The sequence below is a fragment of the Vigna unguiculata genome, chromosome 7 (genome assembly GCF_004118075.2).
Source record: "Vigna unguiculata cultivar IT97K-499-35 chromosome 7, ASM411807v1, whole genome shotgun sequence".
NCBI classification, from domain to species: domain Eukaryota; kingdom Viridiplantae; phylum Streptophyta; class Magnoliopsida; order Fabales; family Fabaceae; genus Vigna; species Vigna unguiculata.
Window position 1 is genome coordinate 29,554,830 of NC_040285.1, and position 20,410 is coordinate 29,575,239.

Here is a 20,410-nt window from a genome sequence, read left to right on the forward strand (position 1 = left end):
ATATATAAATTTTGAATATATTATTTTGACCATTTCAAATATTTTGTCAAGATTTACACCGGACTATGTATATATAATACTTAACGATCAAAATTCAATTTGAAATTCTCTATTTCGTCCCCTCTCTCGATAAACAATCATGTAGGATTTCTTTCTTAAGATAAATATATGGAGATTGGGGAAAAAGAAAATATTATTACCTAATGTGGGATAAAACTTGAGATTACTACCTTAAGGATCTTTTGCAAATGAAGAGAGAATAAACTTTTGCAGCTCTCAAGCTTTTTCATTAATTAATTTTATTTAACTTGGATTGGAGTAAAGAAAAAAGACAATGATTTATTTCAATAGTTATCCCTTATTATTAACTCTTTCTCAACCCATCCCCTGAGATTTATCAAATTCTTCCTAAAAAAAAGGTGGAGGTATCAAATCAATTAATAGGAAATCAACAATATAGTACGGAGTCACGCGCACTTTAAATCTTAAAGCGATTGCAAACTAAGTTAGTTGAAATCAAAGCAAAAAAGAAAAATGACAAATCAATTAAAGCAGTAAGATAAGCATATGTGTTAATGACAAAAATAAAAAAGTGTTAAGCAGTATATGACATTTGTGTTTTTCTTGCATAACATTTATCCTCGTCTCACTAAATATTCCTAATGTTTCGGACCTTAAATTTGGTTCAAATTCTTTAACAAATCAAAATAGAGACCAAATCCAAATTGATTACAATCCGCAGAACACTGCGACCCTTTTTCTTTTATTTTCTCCCCTTCTGCGTCTGCTGCTGCTACTTCAAAACACAGTCACAATAATGGGGTTTTCCTCCTTTCTGGGTCGTGTCCTCTTTGCCTCCCTTTTCATCCTCTCAGCATGGCAGATGTGAGTCCTCTCTCTCTTTCTAGATCCATTCGTAATGTTCAAATTATTTAATGTTTGTCCATTAAATTTTCATTTTTTCCATCTGGGTTTTCATTCAGATTTGTATTTTCACATAGCTATTGTATAAACCCATGATGTTGTTTAATGGATACATTTTTTTGTATAATTGGGCTTCTTCGTATTGCTCAATGATTCTTTTGGGAACTATGCTCAGTTGTTCCAGTTTAATGACGCGTCTTTTAGTGTAAAGAGTTGTCTCTGGAACTTCATGGTTTACATTAATGTAAACTATTAGTTAATTGCTTAGTTTTCTTGGGTGTGCAGGCATGTTGGAATAAAAATACAAAGAGCAATTAGTAATAATAACAAAAGCGATCCTGAAACTTTGAGTTGCTCATTGCATGTATGTTTGATGTTGATTTTCCTGTAGTTTCTTCCTTCAAACCATTGGAGATTTTTAAGTTTGCAAATTGCAATTAGTACTGTGTTTGATGTCAAGTACAGTCTGCAAATCGATGGTTTTAATGGCTCATTTAACATGGCTTGAATTCTGGTTTGTTCCTAACACACTATACAAGGAGCTTCTAGGCATCAATAGTTGATGATTTCGAATGGTCTAGTGATGTAGCCAAAATGTACCATTTATGTGAGGGGCAAACTTTATGTCAGGAACTGGTTTTGTAGGAACTGGTTTTGTAGGGTTAAGTTAGGTTAAAATTCAAGCTCTAACAGCAATAGTATTTCTTTATGAACTATGCTTCCTGTAATTTTACATTTTTGTCTTTATTGGAGGATGGATGGATAGTGAATATAAAACCTCAGTAGAAGCCTTGTTGTGTATCAACTGATAAAGTAAGAACTAATCTGTGGCTTTCCAATGGCATTTATTACATAAAAACCATTCATATGCAATTTGTGCAGAGACTACAGCTCTATTAAATTTTATTGTTCTGATACGACGTCTTGCAGACATGTCGGTTGGCAGGCATTTCAGTAACCAGACACAACCTTTTCAGCAGTTTTAAGTCCTATTACTTTTTGTAACTTATTTCGTGGTGCATCACCATTTTGATGTTTATGAAAGGGCATAGCTATGTATACCTCGTACCTTGTTTGACAACATTTTATACTATCAAATGTTTGGTTGTTAATGTAATTTTTAGTTTGTTAGTAATACTTTTAAAGCAACATTTAGTACATTCCTACTTATATAGAATGCATATTGCCCAGGTTTAATGAATTTGATGACACTGGTGGACCAGTTGCAAAGGAGTTGATTCCCAAACTTGCGCTTGTGAGGAGAAATTTATCCTCCAAACTGGGGGTAGCGGTACCAGACATTAACGTAAGGCCATCTTTTCTCACACTATCAACTTTTTAGAATGGAATTTAATTTTTACTTGTATAATCTTTCTGGATAAAATGTTAAATGCAGGTTCGGCCAGTCATTGCCTCTACCATATTTTTAAAGGGGGTTGGAGGAATTCTATTTGTGCTTGGCAGTACATTTGGATCTTATCTTCTGGTGAGGGCTTACTCTCTTGGCTTTGAAATGAATACATGTTAATCTTAAATTTACTTTTCAGTTTTGATCTTTGTTTTTGGTTCTAAAGCGTCATAACCCTGATTACTTTTATTTGTAGCTCTTTTATCTGGGACTTTCTACACCAATTCTGTGTGATTTCTACAACTATAGACCTAATAACCCTGAATACAGTTTATTGCTGAGTGATTTCATTCAGGTATGTGCAAACTATTGTTATTCATGCGTTCCTATCTGATGATTTTACCTGAGTCAGAACTTAAAATGTGTTCACTTTTTTTATGGCAGAACACAGCACTTTGTGGTGCATTGCTATTTTTTATAGAGATGAAATACTTGATTAGCAGGAAACAAATCAGGAGGAAGACCCCAAAAGCAAAGACAGTTTAGAGATTAGAAAAAAGAAGTATGTATCTGTTGCCAGTAAAAAGGTTATTAAATTCTTGGTTGCAGCGTTATGGAATAATAATTAAACCCTTTTCGCATTGATTATTTTGTATGTGGGCACATAATTGAATTATGGACATGCTTATGCGTTCTCATGGAATTCTTTTGTATTGGCAGTAAGAATAGCTATTAACAAAAGCTTTGGATAGATTTTCTCGTCAATCAAGGTTTGATGGCCAGGATACTCTGGCAAATATTTACACAGACCAATTATCTCACAATGTTCAATCCGGTACAATTTGTTTAATGTTAACATAATTAAATGTAATTGAAAGATATCCAATACATGATATATATATATATATATATATATATATATATATATATATATATATATATATATATATATATATATATATATATATATATATATATATATATGTTTTTGGATCTTAACCGAGTCCAGAGAAACGTCAATCCGTCAAGTCTCTTCCCTCTGTATTTGCTGCATTGAAATGCAAGAACCTCATAATAAAATAGTGCAAACGAGTTTCCAAACACAAACTTATCATTTATGTACCAACAAGTAAATTTCACTTTTCTTATGTCACGAAATTCTTCGATCCAGTAGACAAAATACTAATTCAACGTATAGTTCTTTGACTATTATCAATCCAATAAATTTGTGCATACAGTGAAGATCGACCACTGATATATTCCCTACCAATATTATTCAATTTTATAATAACTCAAAAAAATGTAGAAGTCTGTGTTAAATGCCGACTTGAAGCTACAAATAATTTCCTTTAGCCATTTGATAAACTAGAGACACCTTGTCCAAAGCCATAAAAACTGATACAGTACAAATATTTATAAGTGGTCTCGATGTTGGTTAACCAACAGGAAAGCGAAAGACAAATTTCACTACAAACAAGAAGGAAACAAAGAAAAGAAAAAGAGAAGGGTACATTACAAAAATAAAATTGTCCGTAAAAAATGTATTGTTCAGGAAGCATCAATTTCTCAACCAGTAGATGATATGTTCAAAGAATGTTACTAAGTAGCCACTATTGATCTGATTAACCACTAATAGCAGTTAATTATTCCTAAATTGGAAGTAGAGAAAATTTTGCTTCCAACCAAGTCGAAATTCTTCATTCACCCCGTTATATACAAGACAAGTGCACATCATCAGCGAGCGGAATTTCGACGCAGCCTTGGAGGAAGTTAAGAACTTGATGATTAAATAGCCATCTAGATCGAGGGGGTGTTACATTACAACAAGATTTTTTTTTTTTTCACAAATGGATCAAACTACGAAGGGTCGACTCACACTTCAAATAACTTCTTCTCGCGGCATAAAGTCCAGTCTAAATCATCCCCTGAAGCAATTAGACCACCACCATCAATGCTTAGGGACTCGGCACCTGAACATGACATCAAAGCTCGAAACTTTTCTTTGCCAAGGCCATCAATTTCCTGTTCATTATCCTCAGTTTCAGTAATTGCAATATCACTGCTCAATTTTTTACCATCTTTTGTTTCAATAATGACTTGAGGACCTGAAAATTTATTGATATCAGAGTCATTGACATTTTCCTCTTCATCTGACAAGCATCTACAGCAGTCACATTCATCTAGATCGTAAGGTTGGCTCAGTGACCCTTCCCTCCATGATATCCTCATTTGGGACTGTGAAGCATTCACTGTTGTAGAACTCGATAACCAAGGGTCCTGATCATCCAAAAATTTTGGAAGTTTACTGAGATCAATAGATTCACAAGGCATATCTAAACAATCAAATTGAAAACTTGAATTAACAGAATCCACCGGGGGCATCGAACTATTGAGAAGGAAGCTTTCTGATAGAAGTGCGTTTCTGATAGAATTATTTTCCTTTTGATTGTCTGCATGCACCAATGATGATCTAACATGTAATTCTGAACTAGAATCTGACTGTGGAGTTTGAATAACATTTCCACTGCCAAATGAATTCAGGGAAAAGGGTGAATTCTCATCAATGAGATTGTATCGATCGCTTTTTCCTTTTCCTGAGATACCTGCCCTACAAATAGGTGTGGGATTGGGAGAAAACAACAAGGATGAATAAGAAGGCGATAGCATGTAATCAGAGGGTACTTGAAATTCAGCAAGCCCATTTGGAGAAATCGAAGAACTGATTTTTCTCATGATACCATTGGCACCACCAGACAAATCACTGTTATCACTTACATCCCAAAAAGTCTTGGAACCGGATGATGGGGAAGTACTGGAAGCAAGAGTTATGGATGATGCTAGTCCCTGACTTTTATTTAGTCCATTTTCAAACTTCTGACTCAGAATGTTCTTTCCCTTCTTACTTGGAGAAGAAAGCCAATGCACTACAGCTTCAGTTGGCAAAGGTAACACGGAAGGACTAGCATGGTCAATACTGTCAATTACTTTTTTCTCATCATCATCAAAACTACTATCAGCTACTTTACCACTGCCTAAATACTTCTTCTCTACAGTGAGAATCCCTCTGGGCCTACATTTCCTCTTGTCAACAACACCAGAAACAACATAGCCAGCGCCATAACAAGCAGGTGTTACTGTTTTTGGAACCAGAGAGGACCCACATTGTATCTCTGGGGAAACAGAGTTGTGAATTGGAGGTGTTCTACTGATGCTTGCATTTGGATTCTCCTCCAAATCCCCAAAAACTCTAACATCTTTCAAACACGACCCTGTTGCGTTTTTGCTCGAAGGAGTCAAGTTTAAATCACCATGACACAATATGACATGGTCATGCTCACCGGCATTATCATTTCTGTCTACCAAGATATTCTCTTTTTCCTTTACCTGGTCTGATGAAGATGGCAACCTAGGTAAACACTTGCCACGGTCTTTGAAAGTGGAGCAAGTCTTGGACATTTGGTTTTGACCAGTCCTAGAACCTGATTTCTTCCCAGACTGCCATTGGTTGAGGCAAGGGGGCCTCTTCCTATGATTCCGTGGCTTATCCAATGCAAGTGTCTTAGTTTTCAACCCAGCATCACCCTTTGGAATGTTTTCCTTGGAGGATTTCGATTTAGAAAGTTTCAAAGCAGCTGCATGAGGGGCTGAGCTGGGAGTTTTAGTGAGATTCTTGGGTCTGTGGACAGGGGTTCTAAAGGAAGAGGATGACAAAAACCTGAGGCATCCCTTTGGGGCTTCAGTGGAGACACTGCTAGAAGCATAACTACTGTTGCTACTGGTGGAAATGCGGTTGAGATCCTGCAAAGGGCTTCTAGGACTTCGCTTCTTTTTCCCACAGGATGATGCAACTGTGCTTGGTGTAGGTGGTGGGGGCAATGAGGAAGATTTCTTCGATGAAAATGCGTTATTCATAGTGAGGCCTGCAGGATCTACATCACATTGAACTGATCTAGATGCATTAATTATTTAATTAATCAGTTAATTAACATCACATTGACACATTCTGCAAAAGCACATTAGTTTTTCAAACAAGATGAACCCAACGGTAATCTTCGATGGAAATTAGAAACCCAGCACCCAAATGTAATCATGCGAAAACAAGAATGAACAATTACTAGTACGGAAAATTGAAGCCGTAGAATTTCTAAGTTGGGTCATTCTCATTCAATTTCCATAACATTCTTTAAAAAGTTGCTCTGGGAAAAGAATGTGGTGAGAAATTGGAAAGGAAAGTATAAGTGGGTGTGACGTTACCTGTGAAACGGTGTGATGGATCTGAGTGATGCAGATGAACCAGCAAAGGATTTCAAACTGCAACTCGCTTCAACCTTAACTGGGAACACTCCAACGATGAGTGTGTGGCGCACTTGCTTTGGTTTCGTTTTGTTTGAACATTTCACTTTAATTAAACTTTAAAATTAAAATGATAATATAATAATATTATAATAATACTTTATTTAAAGTTTAACTTAAGTGGTTTCATCATTCCAACCAATTCAAAAGCATGAACTGAAGACCGAAAAGACTACTATACCCTTTAACCCAAGTTCATAAATGGTTTAATACAGAAAATTCGTTTTATTCTAATTGCAGTAAAAATAAAATTGAAGCAATATATTTGCATATGGATAAAAGATTCATACGTTTAACTTAGGATGTTTTTAATTTATATTTATTTATTTTTTAAATAATTTGTTTAAAATTGTATTTCCTTTAAGAAATATTCATGATATCTATGGTAAGAAAATCTATGAACAATTTTTAGAAATAGATATCTTGTAATGACAATATAGGTAATGCGACGAATTTCTATCACATGCTCACTTATGGATTCAAAAACATAATTGACTCATTAGGAATAAATTTGTCATTATTTCAATGAAAAAAAAGAGTCTAATTTTTTTAGATTATCTCGTGTTATTGACATAAAGCATTTTTAGATTTTTTTAATTAATCTCTAACAAAAATTTAATTGATTATCATTAATTGTATAATATTCCAATAGTATAAAACTATTAAACAAAACATTTCATTACTGATAATCTTAAAATATAGAAAAACAAGATGTACTTATCACATTACAGTCATTCAAAAGATAAACTGAAATACAAGTTTATACATGACTAAAGACCCACTGGTTAATTAAGAATGCTTTTAGATTTTTGGGGTTAAATATACATACACAAAGCTCCGTCTTTTAAAAAAGTTTTAAACCTTTATAATTTTTAGTTTGCAATGATCTTAATCAACCGTCTTGAAATATATATCTTTAAATAAATTAGACTTATCACATATTAATTATATGTATTAATTATATGCACACATTAATGAAATTTTAAGGTTGTTACACTTAACATGTTTTTTAATAAAAAAATAACGAAGCATATAAACATTTCTAACTCAATCAAAGAAATTCTTAAAATTTTAACGTATAAAATTAACTCCTGGACTTATTTATATGACAGTAAGAATTTATATTCCTCAATTGATCAAGATAAATGGAGAGAAAACACATAAACATATAGGGAAAAGAAAAGAAAAATAAATTTAAAAATAAAAAATGTGTATAAATCAAGATTTTGATCAATTTATTAATACAGTCATTTATGGCTCTAAAAGTAAAACCAAGTTATAAATCATAAATTTTTAAAAATTTGAAAAGAAATTTATAAAAGAATAAACTAATACTTAGAAAAATTATACTTTTTTCTTTCAATATAGTGATGGAACTAGAGGTTTATAGAATATAGTATTGTGACGAAGTTGTGATACGCACTTTATGAACAACAATTGAAGTGAGAATAGACCAGAGGTGTTTTTGTTTTTAAGTTTGCCTTTTTATTAATTAAATATTTTTTTAGATAGATCCATTTTGATTCTTTCTAATTAATACAATTAGACACAATTTTAGACTGTTGTTTAAAAGTAGTCACTCATTAATGATATTTTAATCATTTAAAGAGTAAAATATTTATTAAAAAAATTGTAAATTATCGCTATTTAACTTTATACGAGCAAAAATATTTATTTTTTTAAAAAAAAAAATTTTAAAATAGAAATCTCATAGTCGGTTTAACCATTATGTAATATCATTCAACTTTTAAAATACTTTAATAACTTTATTTTATTACAGTTAGTATTAAAATTTATTTTTATTGTTAAAGTTTTTTTTTTAATTTATAAAACAATAATACCATAATAAATAATTCATATCAATTACGTTATTTTTCTATTTATTAATTAAAATCAAAAAGTGATAAAAACGTAGGGACTATATTGCATGAATTTGAAAATCAAAAAGATAACAAATGAATAAATAGTAAGAAGAAAATTAGTTAATTCTTTTTTAAAAAATAAAAACTATCATTACATTTCTAAATTGATGTAAAAAATAATTTGAAGAATAAATTATAATTTTAGTTTCCCTTCATTTTTAATACGTGGTTTTGATCCTTTATTTTTTGCAATCTTAATCTCCAAACGTTAACAAAATCCAATTTTTGTTTTATCATCAATTTTCCTATGTTTACATTTAATATCTTAATTAATTAAATAGCTTTTATAATATCTTAAATAAATTTATTACTTTTCTATAGTTTGATTGAATATATATATATATATATATATATATATATATATATAATGAAAGCTTTAACTGAGATATTTTTTTTAATCTGTAAACTAAAATTACAAAAATAATTAGAACTTAACCTAAAAGTTATTATATTTTTAAATAAACATACTTTGGCTACTTAAAAATATAAATTTTTTAACTTATGAGATTTCAGAATCGGAACCTTTATCAGGGACATTGTCAGATGTTTACTCAGTTTTGAACTGAGGAAGAACCGAAAAAGAAAAACAAAGGCTGAAAGGGAAAAAACCCACCAAATTTGAAAAACCTTTGTAACTCTATTCTCTCTCTGTCTAACTGCAACTACAACTACAACTTACTCTCTTTTCCATGGTATAATCTATTTCTCTATGGCACCGTTGCATTTTCAAACAAATTGTTCTCATATATCATGTTGGGGATGTTTTAATGTCACAGGATTACCTTAAATCCGCGCTTCCTTCTCAAATAATTTCAGAACGAGGCTCTAATCTGGTTGTTATCAACCCAGGTATGCAAAATATTCAATTTCGTTCACTACCCATTTGTTGCCCTGTTCCCAAAATAACACCAGAAGTTAACATATTCTAACTTGTTTGATACCATCCCCATATTACTCAGGTTCTGCAAATATTAGGATTGGCTTGGCTTCTCAAGACACCCCCTTTAATATTCCTCACTGCATTGCTCGCCACACCAAACAGACTGAGGGGAATGTCATAGATCAGGTTTTTCTGATAATTTGGTTGTTTTATTTTATACTCTATTGTATTCTGTTCCCCTCCTTTTTTTGCATGGATACATGTTTTAATTTAATTGTTGCTTTTTTTTTTACCTTTTGCATTTAGATGCTCAATAGTCATGTGGTGCCGGAACAGCACAAGGAAAGGGAAAAAGCTTATAATACTGTAAGTTATTACACACTTTGGTTCTGTTATTTTTTATTACAGTTTTGCTAATATGGATTTATACGCTTCTTTTGTTAAAAAAAGATTGCATCATTGTTGAAGATACCATTTCTGGATGAAGAAGCTCCCAGTAACTCTGTCCCTCGCAAGGTGTGTGGAGTGTTTATTCAGCTACAATTCAAATGATTAAACTGATCCTGTTTGTTTGTAGATCTGTTTTTCTTGTTTGCTGTGTCTGTGTTGTAATAATGTTTGGACCTGTCCAGATTTTCTCAGGATCTGTTTAAGCACGGGATTAATGTTTCCCTTTCAAATCTTTGCTTCTCAAGTAGTGTGATATCTGTGTACTTGATTTAATAAATATTTTGAGCTGAAGATAAGTGATGAACTTCAGTAGACAAACACGGTGGCAGACAAATATATTATTCATTAAGGAAAGAGTACTGTAATTATATTCACCCTTTTGAACATTCTTACTTTTCTATGGAGGTTTCTGCTATTTTAGTCCTTAATATAAGTAAATAATGCTATTTTTATGCTTAACTGAGCTTTTATATTTTATATACTATATATCACTTCTATTGTTTATACATATATGATTTGAAGATATATATTCAATGCATGTCCTTATATTCTCATGAAGTTTGTCGCTTCACTCAAGTATCATCCTGACAGTTCTTCTTTCGGTGGTACTTTTCTTCTAATAAAAGTTTTATTTGAATAACAATGGAACAAAATCTAGCATGTAAAACTGGATTATAGAAGACAAAAGAGGCAAAATAATAGGTTATGTAGTGAGAGAGCAAGAAAGATAAGTATTGGGATGATTGTTTTAGCTGGCTATTCATTGATTCTACGAACATGTTAACGAGGATGGATTCTAAGGTTTCTGTAAGTCACGTTCCCATTCTCTTGTTCAGGCAAAACTAATCTATTTGGAAACTTCTATCAAATATTTATGATGTTGTTATTGTTTTTTTTTTTCTGGGATTACTATACAACAATAAAACTTTAAGTGTAAACTACTTTTTTTTCTTAATTCATACTGTGACTTTCAATGTACATAATATGCAGATGGGACGTGTTGATGGACACAATCCTCATATTATCAGGAAAAACTTGCCCTTCACTTGGACTAATGTCATTGAAGAGGCCATTGATTCATCTGTATCATTAGGTAAGAGGAAATTGGCATGTTCTCATTGTGTCAATTAGCTTAGCATTTTATTCATTTAAGTTTGTTTTACCTGGAATCTAATATGAGCTGGATAGTACCTTTCATGTATTATACAAAAAAGAAGAAGTAATATTAGAGATGATGCATTACCTTATTTTATTATAAAGTATTTCAATTATTATATGAAAAACCACTTTAAGATAATTTTTACTCTTTTCCTTTTTTTGGTAACAGTAAATTAAAACATATTAGTCTTTCATTGTCTGGTTTGCTTAGCTGCTTGTTTTATTGGAACTGAGTTCCTCATTAGAAGCAACAAGTTGCAATGTTAAATGTTTTGTTATTTTAATATTAATTAGCACTATGTTATGAATTATATGTAAATTGGCACTTGTAGAAACTTCAAGTAAAGGTGAGAATGGTGAGTCTTCAGATCCAAAAGAAGGTACAGATTCAAAGGACATTAATGCAAGTGAAAGAAAATTCAAAGAGTTCATTTGTGGTGATGAAGCATTACGAATATCCCCAACTGAGCCGTATTGTATATGTCGACCAATCCGCAGAGGACACTTAAACATTTCACAACATTATTCCATGCAGCAGGTACTCACTACTTTCAAACTAGAATAATATTAGTGCAAGTTAGGAATTTTAGTTAGATCACACATGGTTAATTAGTGAGCAGAAAAGTGTATATATTACATAGTTTGAGAATTCTGTTTTGTAATATAGAGCTAGGTGTTTCATTATTATAATGTAATAGCAAAACATATTAGTGACCTTTATTTTTGTTTAATGAATTCATATCAATAGTTTTATTTGTAAAAATACGCATACCCTGCCTGCCTAGTCCTGCAAATTTCTAGTAGAGTTTTACTTTAAGTTTCTAAGTAATATGTTGAAACTGTATGCTTTGACTACTCAGGAAGACGTGATAAACAATCTTCAATAAATATACTATTACAGCATGACAATAATAGTGCTTTTAAAATATGCATACTTTACCTGCTTGTTCCTGCAAATTTATAGCACACTTCTTGTACGTATTACTAGTTAAACAGATTAGTCATGATAGAAAGAAAAATAAAAAAAGAACATGTAAAGCCTCTTGACAACCTAATGCTGTATGAGGGGATTTTCTGTGTCCTTTCAATGACAATTTGGCATTTTGTGCATATGTATCTTTGTCTTTGGTTTGATTACATAATCTCCACACTACATGCTAGCAAGGTTTTTGAGAAAGTATTGAGTTATTGTGATGAAGGTACATTGAAAGGAACATTCTTCTAATTGTACAGTGATCCTACTCATCCAGAATTTCGCACCTTCACTTTTTTTGTATTGATGTATGGAAGAATCAACACTGGATTCTCAATTAGAAGCCTCTGCTCAGTCTGAAATCTGAATAGATTTAATACAAAACCATTTGTGTCTTCACCTAATACCTAAAGCTTTTGAGATAAATTTGTCATTATAAATTAGTGTGTCTTTCCCTGGCGTAGGAGTCTGTCACACACTTCTCAGCTGTGCTATGTTTCTGAACTATCTATCTGCAAAATGATTAAGCTGTTAACCAGAGGTTGATCCATTTCCATACGACTTTTATTCTCCTGATTTCACTTGAGGTTATTTTCTTAGTTTGGAGATTTGATATACTGATTTGATGATTTCTTTCCTGTTATTTATGGATTTTTGGGCTTCTAAGTTATGTTTTGCGGCTTCTCAATATTCAATTGATTGGCAGCATGAAGATTATGAATAGGGAGATTCACAAAGCTAGAACAATATGAAATCATCATTCAAAACTTCCACCGGGAAAATGCCAATAACTTGGAAATTATTGGTTATGTTTAATGTTGAGATCCCGCATTGACTAAAGATGTGACCAATTATAACCACATTAATGGGTGTAGGATATCAAAATTTAACCATATCTTTAAGATTAGATGATTGAGTAGTGAGAATTTTGAGTGTCTTTGACACCATTCGTAACTCTTATTTTATATCACTGTCACTTGCCTATTATGCAGGTACTGGATGATCTACATACTATTTGGGACTGGATTTTGATAGAGAAACTTCATATTCCTCGCAATGAAAGAAATATGTATTCTGCTGTTCTTGTGATGCCAGAAACATTTGACAATCGTGGTATTTGGCAATCAGTTCGTTTAAACTGTGATAAATACTTGTCCTATATTTATTTGCATGTGCTTTTAGAATTCTTATTTTCCCACGCTTGATATAGTCATTTTATGTTTCTGTCCTTGCCACAAGCAGAAATAAAGGAAATTATATCTTTGGTGTTGCGAGAACTCTGCTTTGGCTCTGCAGTGGTACACCAGGTGTGATCTTCTATCTTGCTGTTATACCTTCTTATGATGATTGCAGGTATAAATGACTATTAATATATGAGATGATACACATTCATCATCGTGGTTATAGCTGTTTTGTTGCTGCTCTTGATAATATTATAACCTTATTTCTGCGGTTTTTCCAACTCCCTTGACTATTACAGATGGATACATACTGGTATCATTAGCAAGTCTCATTCTTGAGGAGTGGGTTCAATCCCTCAAGATTGGATCTAAGTATGTTGGTTATGAAAATTGAGGGAAATGAACAAATGTGTATTGAGCAAAGCAGTTCAGTTATTTCCCTTAAGTTTGGTGTTTTCATGGTCATAGATTTGGTTCATACTTTCCAAATAAAACCAAGTCTTACTGTTGGAAGTTGTTGCAGACAACTTTGTTCAAATTTCCGTAGTCTCAAACTTTTTTCTCTTGGTTTACAAATCTCTATGCTATAATGGTCACGATATCTTTAATCTACATAAGGGATCATGATTTTGATGGATTATGAAATTCATTTATAGAACGGGGTTGGTGGAGATCAAACAATACATCATCTGATCAAATTGGAAGTGAACCCTTTGTCAGGATTTCTTAATTAGCTTCTAAAAATTTCATAAGGTGTTATTTGACTTGACCAGGAAGGTATTGCAGCAGTTTTTGGAAATGGATTATCAACAGCATGTGTTGTGAATATTGGTGCTCAGGTGACATCACTTATATGCATTGAGGTAAATGAAACTTATTTTATTATTAAACATATCTTATTTTAACTTATTTGGGAGTTTTCTATTAGGATATCTTGGAAGATGGAATAACTAAATGATGTATAACATTTGCCGAGCACAAATCTGAAAGTTGTATTTATGAATTAATTAATATTTCTATGATCCACTACTCTTAACAGCAGAAAGTTTGGAACTAGATTAACAAAAGCACTGTATGTAGATCAACATATCACTGTATATTTATTCAGCATCACTTGATAGTAGATTAATTACAACAGAAAATGTATGTAGGCTCCTGAAGTTTACTTCATTTTGAAGTAACTACCCTGAATTTGTAAATTTGCTAATCTGGAAAATTGTGTTCAGTTCAGTTGGTGTATCATCATTGGTAATGTAAATAACAATTACTTTTCTGCTATTCTTCAATTTTTGAAAGAGGTCCTTATTTTCTAAAATTACACTCTTGGTGACATTAAAGTTAAAATCAAATCACTAGGTTGCTTTCATGTGTTAATTAATATGACAATAACCAAACCATTTGAGTAAGTGAGTTTATGCCTAATTCAACCTCACAAAAAAGTGTGGTTTGCAACCTACTTATATTATATATATATATATATATATATATATATATATATATATATTATCATTTGGCTATATCTCTAGATGATGTGAGATCTCCAATACAACTCTCACAATATTAATGTTTTCCCTCACTTATATGGGCTTTTCTTCTCCTGAAAAGTAGAAGCTCTTCCAAATGGCTTATATAGAAACTCTATTTTTGGTATTTTGTTAATAAGGAATGAGAAGCTTGGAAAATGTTAGGTCAAACACTACGTAGAGGGGATAGTCTGTGGATCAAATTATGCTCCATGCTGCTATCTTGGATTAGTAACTCTGGTCAGTGATATAACAAAAAAAAAATTCCACTGTGAGGTTGCCTTTAAATCTTATGTTGGCCGTGGTAAACATAAGAACTAAATATTGTTGATTGTGATGTTTGTTTTAATGATTTAAACTTTTTGCTGGTTACTGGATTTACTTTATCATTTCAATAAAACAACTTATATGGTAAAGTAGCTTCTCGGGCGACTTTGACACTTGTAGTTATTCTGAATATCATTTTGTTATTGGTCACATATACCAACTTTAACTTGTTTATTGGCTTGTGTATATTATTATGTTAACTGTCAATTTGAGTTCTTTTCACATTTGATGGTAGTTCAGATTGTTATGAAAAACAACAAGTCATTAATTCTCACATTTAAATTCTTCTCTTGTTGAATAGGACGGAGGTGCTCTACCTTCAACTGGAAAGACTTTACCTTTTGGTGGTGAGGTACAAAAGTAGTTCCATGCTTCTACCCATTACTGATGTTTTAAAATAATCCAAAACTTGGAAAATATTCACTTACCAGCATGCTTGATATACTAATTTTTGTTTTTCTGACTCTAGTTTTTCTTTGCTTATTTAGCAACAATGTTTCACATGTAGGGATGACAAAAATATTTGTGTCCATGGGTATCCGTGGATAAAATCCGCGGCGGATAATTGATATTCGTGAATATTTATTATCCGCGAATAGTGTGTATTTTAATACCCGTTTATAAATGGGTTGGGTGCGTACTTTGCCACAACCACAACCTTCTAAAACTGGAGCCACGACACCACAAAAACTAGTAGTGACTTGAGCTTTTCCATCTTGGATTTGAACATTGGTGTCATTGCACAAGAAGTTTCTTGATCATTTTGTGAAGCATAATTGGGTATTGTTGCTTGAGTCAGATTAAGAGAAATGGAATCAAGAACAAACTTCTTGCTGCACTTTTGAAGACATGACTCGTATGCAAGAAGAGCTTCAACTTCCTCAATAGAAAGAGGTCCAAACTTACTTTCAATAATAGATTCATAGTCTTAGATAAACCTTCAAGAATCACATCAATGTGTTGTTGAAGAGAAACATGGTCACCCACAAAGGCAAGATAGTCAACCAATGCTTTAGTCTGTAGGAGAAATTCCGAACTATTCTCAAGAGTAATGGAATGTAGTTTAGTGCAAGGTGGCACACTCCAGCTGTCTCATCTGTTTATAAAAGTACTCATGCACTTTATCCCAAATCTGATAGAAAGAATTGTGATAACATAGACTTAACCATGTCAATAGCATTTGATTTTGTTCCTATTGTTCCTAGGCACCATACGCTAGATTGATTTTTCAAGCAGCACGATCTGCTTCACAAAGAAAGAAACGGAGGTGGAATAGATAACTTATCTACAGTATTTTGAAAATGATGTCATTTGATGCATGGTTCCATCTGTTGCAGCCAGAGCAAGAAGTTGGAATCATCTAGTTTCTCTGAAATTTTTATGAGGGCAGCAGATTAAGGTGAAATAGAGGAAGATTTTTAGCCATTAAGGATCTTTAGTCTCTTAATACCATACTAGAGTATAGACAGAAAGAGAGAAGAGGAGGAAGCAAGAAACATAGAGGCTAATTTTGTATTACTAATAACAGATTACAGGAGCTCTCTTTGTATAGAGTAAAGAGAAGGACACAACTTTCAAGACCTAACTAACAGAAACAAAACAGCGTAACAACCATAACAGAAAACTTTCCAACGCAGCTAAAGAAAGCCGTGCTTGCAATGTATACTGATTCTCCGTTATGTAATAAATATGTTGCCATTTTCAATTTGCTTCTTTTTATGAAGATTTTAATATTATAATTCTTTGAATTATGTAGTGACATTTTTTTTTCTCCAAATTTTGTATATTTTTGGTAGTTTTTCATGTCATTATATAAATTACAACTTCATACTTTCAGGATATAACAAGGGGCCTTCTCTGGACCCAAAGACATCACCAGACTTGGCCACAAATTCGTACAGATGTTTTCAGAAAGCCTGTAGATCTGTTAATGTTAAATCAACTGAAAGAAACATATTGTGAAATCAAGGTGAGTTGTACTACTTCTCATTTTGCTTAGTTTGCAGTCGTCAGCCTGAGTATTTTAGAGCCCAGCCTTATTGAGTACGAATTTGACTTTTAATTTGAAAATTAGTTGCAGCATAATTGTGGCCATGTTCATCATATGTTTATCATGTTTCTAAATAACTTGAATATGAAAATTCTTTAAATAAAACAAGTGAGACTCTCTTTATGTGTCATGTGTGGCACCGCAGGTTGCATTTCAGCCCTAAACATCATTCTTATAGAAAAGGACACGTGATGTACATGAAATTCTGAGAGTAATTTGCTATTAAAAATACTTTTGTTGTGTTTATTATTGTTGGTAATGAGAAGGTTTATAGACTTGCTACTCCTCTTTGGTTTTCACTTGCTTCCAAACTTGGACCCTTTCTTTAATTATCTGGTGTCCTGTCTGTAGGAAGAGGAACATGATGCTGTTGCAGTAGTTCATTCATATGAGGACAAAGGCCCACCTATGTCTCACAAGATAAGGCTTACTGCTCTTAATGTATGTATCCAACATTTATTTTTGTTTTACCCTCACTTTTAATTTGAACAATGCTATGACTGTGAAGTGATGTTGATTATTGCTTAGGTCCCTCCTATGGGATTGTTCTATCCAAAGCTTTTAGTTCCTGATGTGTATCCTCCTCCTCCTCGCACTTGGTTAGTGGATTCAAGAAATTATTTCGGTGCTGTTAGCATGTTTGTGAACAATTAATCTTATTGGTTTCCTTGACCAGGTTTCATGACTATGAGGATATGCTTGAAGATACATGGCATATTGATTTTTCCCGGAGGTCTGACATGTCAGATACCTTCTATCCCAATGTTAATGGAGGATTACCAATGTGGGAAAGCTATCCCATTTTTTCAGCTAAGCCAAAAAAAGAAGAAAAAGTGGGCCTCGCAGAGGCTATTACTAACTGCATTCTCTCAACTGGTAATTTTTTGTCCCTTTTTTTTCATTTTTTATGCATAAATTTGAAGCTTGTTTAACTGGTCAGTACCATGTCACAGGTCGCATAGACATCCAGAGAAAATTATTTTGTAGCATACAATTGGTGAGTTTTACATGTTGAGCTTGGTGTATAATTGTCTTGATATTACATACTGATTGATAGGAGCTGACATATTTATTTGGAATAGACTGGCGGCGTGGCTTTAACAAGTGGTTTAGTTGCAGCAGTTGAAGAAAGGTTTGTTCCAAATTTCATTGACCTTACCATGTTAACCTACCCGGCTATAAGCTAATTGGCTGATACTGATGTTTGGAATGATAATTCAATGTATTGTTTTATATTAGAGAAAAAGGAAAACTAGTCAATGAGGATTGGCTCAATTGGTGTGATATTGTAGATGTATTAAGTACATCTTTTCCTTCTTGATGTAATTATATTTTGCATGAAAACAAAATCTCTTTTATTATAATGATTGTATTATTTTTTAGTTTATTCATAATTTTAATGAGATTTGCCTACTTTTGGAACTGTTTCTTCTTTCCTCGTCCTGTTTTACATTATCCGTATCTTTTAATACTTTTTCTCTTACAGCACTGTACTGTTAGCAGTGCCCATCATTTTGTTTTTCCCTCGACCTGCTTTAACATCATTAATTCTATTTTTCATTTGAATTTCAACACCCTAGTGCGATGCATGATTATTTAATTATGTCATGATATTAATGGGATGAATCACTATTCTTATGTCTCAGAGTTTTACACGCCATCCCTCCAAATGAAGCAATTGATACTGTGGAGGTTAGTTTACTATCATACGATCTAATGCTTATTTTTTAGTTGTTTGTACTTTAAATTATACATTATATATGTATCCAAATCTTTTCCAAGTGGTCATTAACAATAAAGGTTTGGCTACTATAAAGAATGGTTATTAAATTACCATGGTTTGACCTCTATGCAACCAAGGTCAGACTATTGAATTATTATGTAAAATTTAATATATGTTTTGCTTTCTTTATATAATTATTTTTGTATATAATCTTATGTAACATTTGTACATGACTCTCAAGGTTCTACAATCAAGGACAAATCCGACGTTTGTGTCTTGGAAAGGCGGGGTGGTATGAATTTCTTCTCGGTTGATTTTTCAATTGTTCTTGTCATTGTTTTCCAATTCTACTTTTGAAATATTTGTTCATTGCTATTTGTATATAGCCTTAAATTATTGTAGACAGAACTTTGTTAATTATTTAGCTTTGGAAGTCATTATATCATTATAATGTAATAGGGAAACGGAGAGTGAGTTTAGCATAAGCTAACAGTATTCATTTTATAACTATTTATCGTTTTACATATGTAAATTATCATTATTTTTTTAGAAATAAAATTATCACTTTCATGTACATAATAATAAATTTCTGTACATCAAGTTGGTACTTGGTTGGAAATATTCAAGGTGGGATTTTACATGACCTCTGGGATGGAAGTTAGAGTTTATTTATTGTGTTAACATAGGTGATAGTTAGTGGTCATATTCTGTGTTAACATAGATAGTAGGTAGTGGTCATATACTTTGTGTTAACACATCTTACATATGGCTTTGCAGATTCTTGGAGTACTTGATTTGGGTAGGGATGCATGGATAAGCAGGGAGGATTGGATTCACAATGGTATTCATGTGGGAAGTAGCAAGAAATACAAAGATTCCTATTATCTTCAAGCTCAAGCGATGTGTTATATGAATTCTTAACCATTGAAGACACTCAGAAATAACTATACAAAAGAATGTTTGATAAAATGATTTTAGTTGATTTTAGTATAATCTACTGTTAATTCAAATGTTCGACATTTGCTATAAGTTTAAATTGTAGTTTGTATAGATTGAAATTATCTGATATGGTTAATTTATATATTCAAATATAAGAAGAAATACGTTGTAAAGTATAATGAAACCTATAATAGAACATACAGTTGAAGTCCCACATCGGAAAAACAAGGAGAAGGGGTTGAGGCTTCTTGTTATAAATAAAAGTGAATGTTACATTTAAAATATCAAAAAGGGTCGGTTGGCTAATTATGCCACGTTCGCCCTAGATAGGTGAATGCTGTATGGCTATCAAGACATATGGCCGACATAATTTATGGAACCTGGAAGGGTTGGCTTCTTTGGCCGACCCTCTAATTTAATTTAAAATTTTAATTATTATAAATAATTTGTAAATTAGATTTATATAATGTTTTTAATTTTTTAAAATTAAGTTGTCTTTAATTATGAAGTTTTGTCATATAATTTATGGTATTATAATTTTAATTTGCAAATTCAAATTTATCCCTTAATATTTTATCTAATAATCTATTTATAAGATGCCTCATAATCTTACAACATTGTAAAATGACACCAATTAAAATATACATTTGTTTTATTCA

At 32.2% G+C, this 20,410-nt stretch overlaps 3 protein-coding genes and 1 non-coding gene across 7 annotated transcripts; 3 read left to right on the plus strand and 1 right to left on the minus strand.

Annotated features, from left to right (window-relative positions):
• The first annotated feature begins 591 nt into the window (after positions 1 to 591).
• LOC114190556 lies at positions 592 to 3,037 on the plus strand. Its single transcript, XM_028079492.1, has 5 exons — positions 592 to 885; positions 2,116 to 2,230; positions 2,321 to 2,410; positions 2,529 to 2,627; positions 2,717 to 3,037. The coding sequence occupies exons 1-5, from the start codon at positions 818 to 820 to the stop codon at positions 2,816 to 2,818; spliced, it is 474 nt and encodes a 157-aa protein (XP_027935293.1). The 5' UTR covers positions 592 to 817; the 3' UTR covers positions 2,819 to 3,037.
• Positions 3,038 to 3,599: 562 nt separating this feature from the next.
• Positions 3,600 to 6,658, minus strand: LOC114190092. 4 transcript variants are annotated; one of them, XM_028078859.1, is made up of 3 exons: positions 6,527 to 6,654; positions 4,378 to 6,216; positions 4,179 to 4,294 (listed from the first exon to the last, which is right to left on the minus strand). In XM_028078859.1, the coding sequence occupies exons 2-3, from the start codon at positions 6,182 to 6,184 to the stop codon at positions 4,287 to 4,289; spliced, it is 1,815 nt and encodes a 604-aa protein (XP_027934660.1). In that variant the 5' UTR covers positions 6,185 to 6,216; positions 6,527 to 6,654; the 3' UTR covers positions 4,179 to 4,286. The 4 variants fall into 4 exon arrangements, with proteins under 4 accessions (XP_027934658.1, XP_027934659.1, XP_027934657.1 ...); XM_028078857.1 differs by having other exon boundaries at positions 3,600 to 6,221; positions 6,527 to 6,658; XM_028078858.1 differs by having other exon boundaries at positions 3,600 to 6,201.
• Positions 6,659 to 9,071: 2,413 nt separating this feature from the next.
• On the plus strand, positions 9,072 to 19,822 carry LOC114189915 (actin-related protein 9). The gene is made up of 20 exons (XM_028078643.1): positions 9,072 to 9,239; positions 9,324 to 9,396; positions 9,507 to 9,613; positions 9,734 to 9,793; positions 9,878 to 9,943; positions 10,868 to 10,970; positions 11,368 to 11,573; positions 13,001 to 13,121; positions 13,251 to 13,315; positions 13,963 to 14,052; positions 15,341 to 15,391; positions 16,877 to 17,008; positions 17,441 to 17,530; positions 17,618 to 17,688; positions 17,766 to 17,965; positions 18,043 to 18,086; positions 18,172 to 18,221; positions 18,736 to 18,781; positions 19,054 to 19,104; positions 19,590 to 19,822. Exons 1-20 carry the CDS (start codon positions 9,237 to 9,239, stop codon positions 19,731 to 19,733), a joined length of 1,773 nt encoding a protein of 590 aa, XP_027934444.1. The 5' UTR covers positions 9,072 to 9,236; the 3' UTR covers positions 19,734 to 19,822.
• A 215-nt stretch (positions 19,823 to 20,037) lies between these two features.
• On the plus strand, positions 20,038 to 20,164 carry LOC114192861. The gene has a single exon (XR_003606180.1). It is a non-coding gene; the product is annotated as a U11 spliceosomal RNA (small nuclear RNA).
• The last annotated feature ends 246 nt before the right edge of the window (positions 20,165 to 20,410 follow it).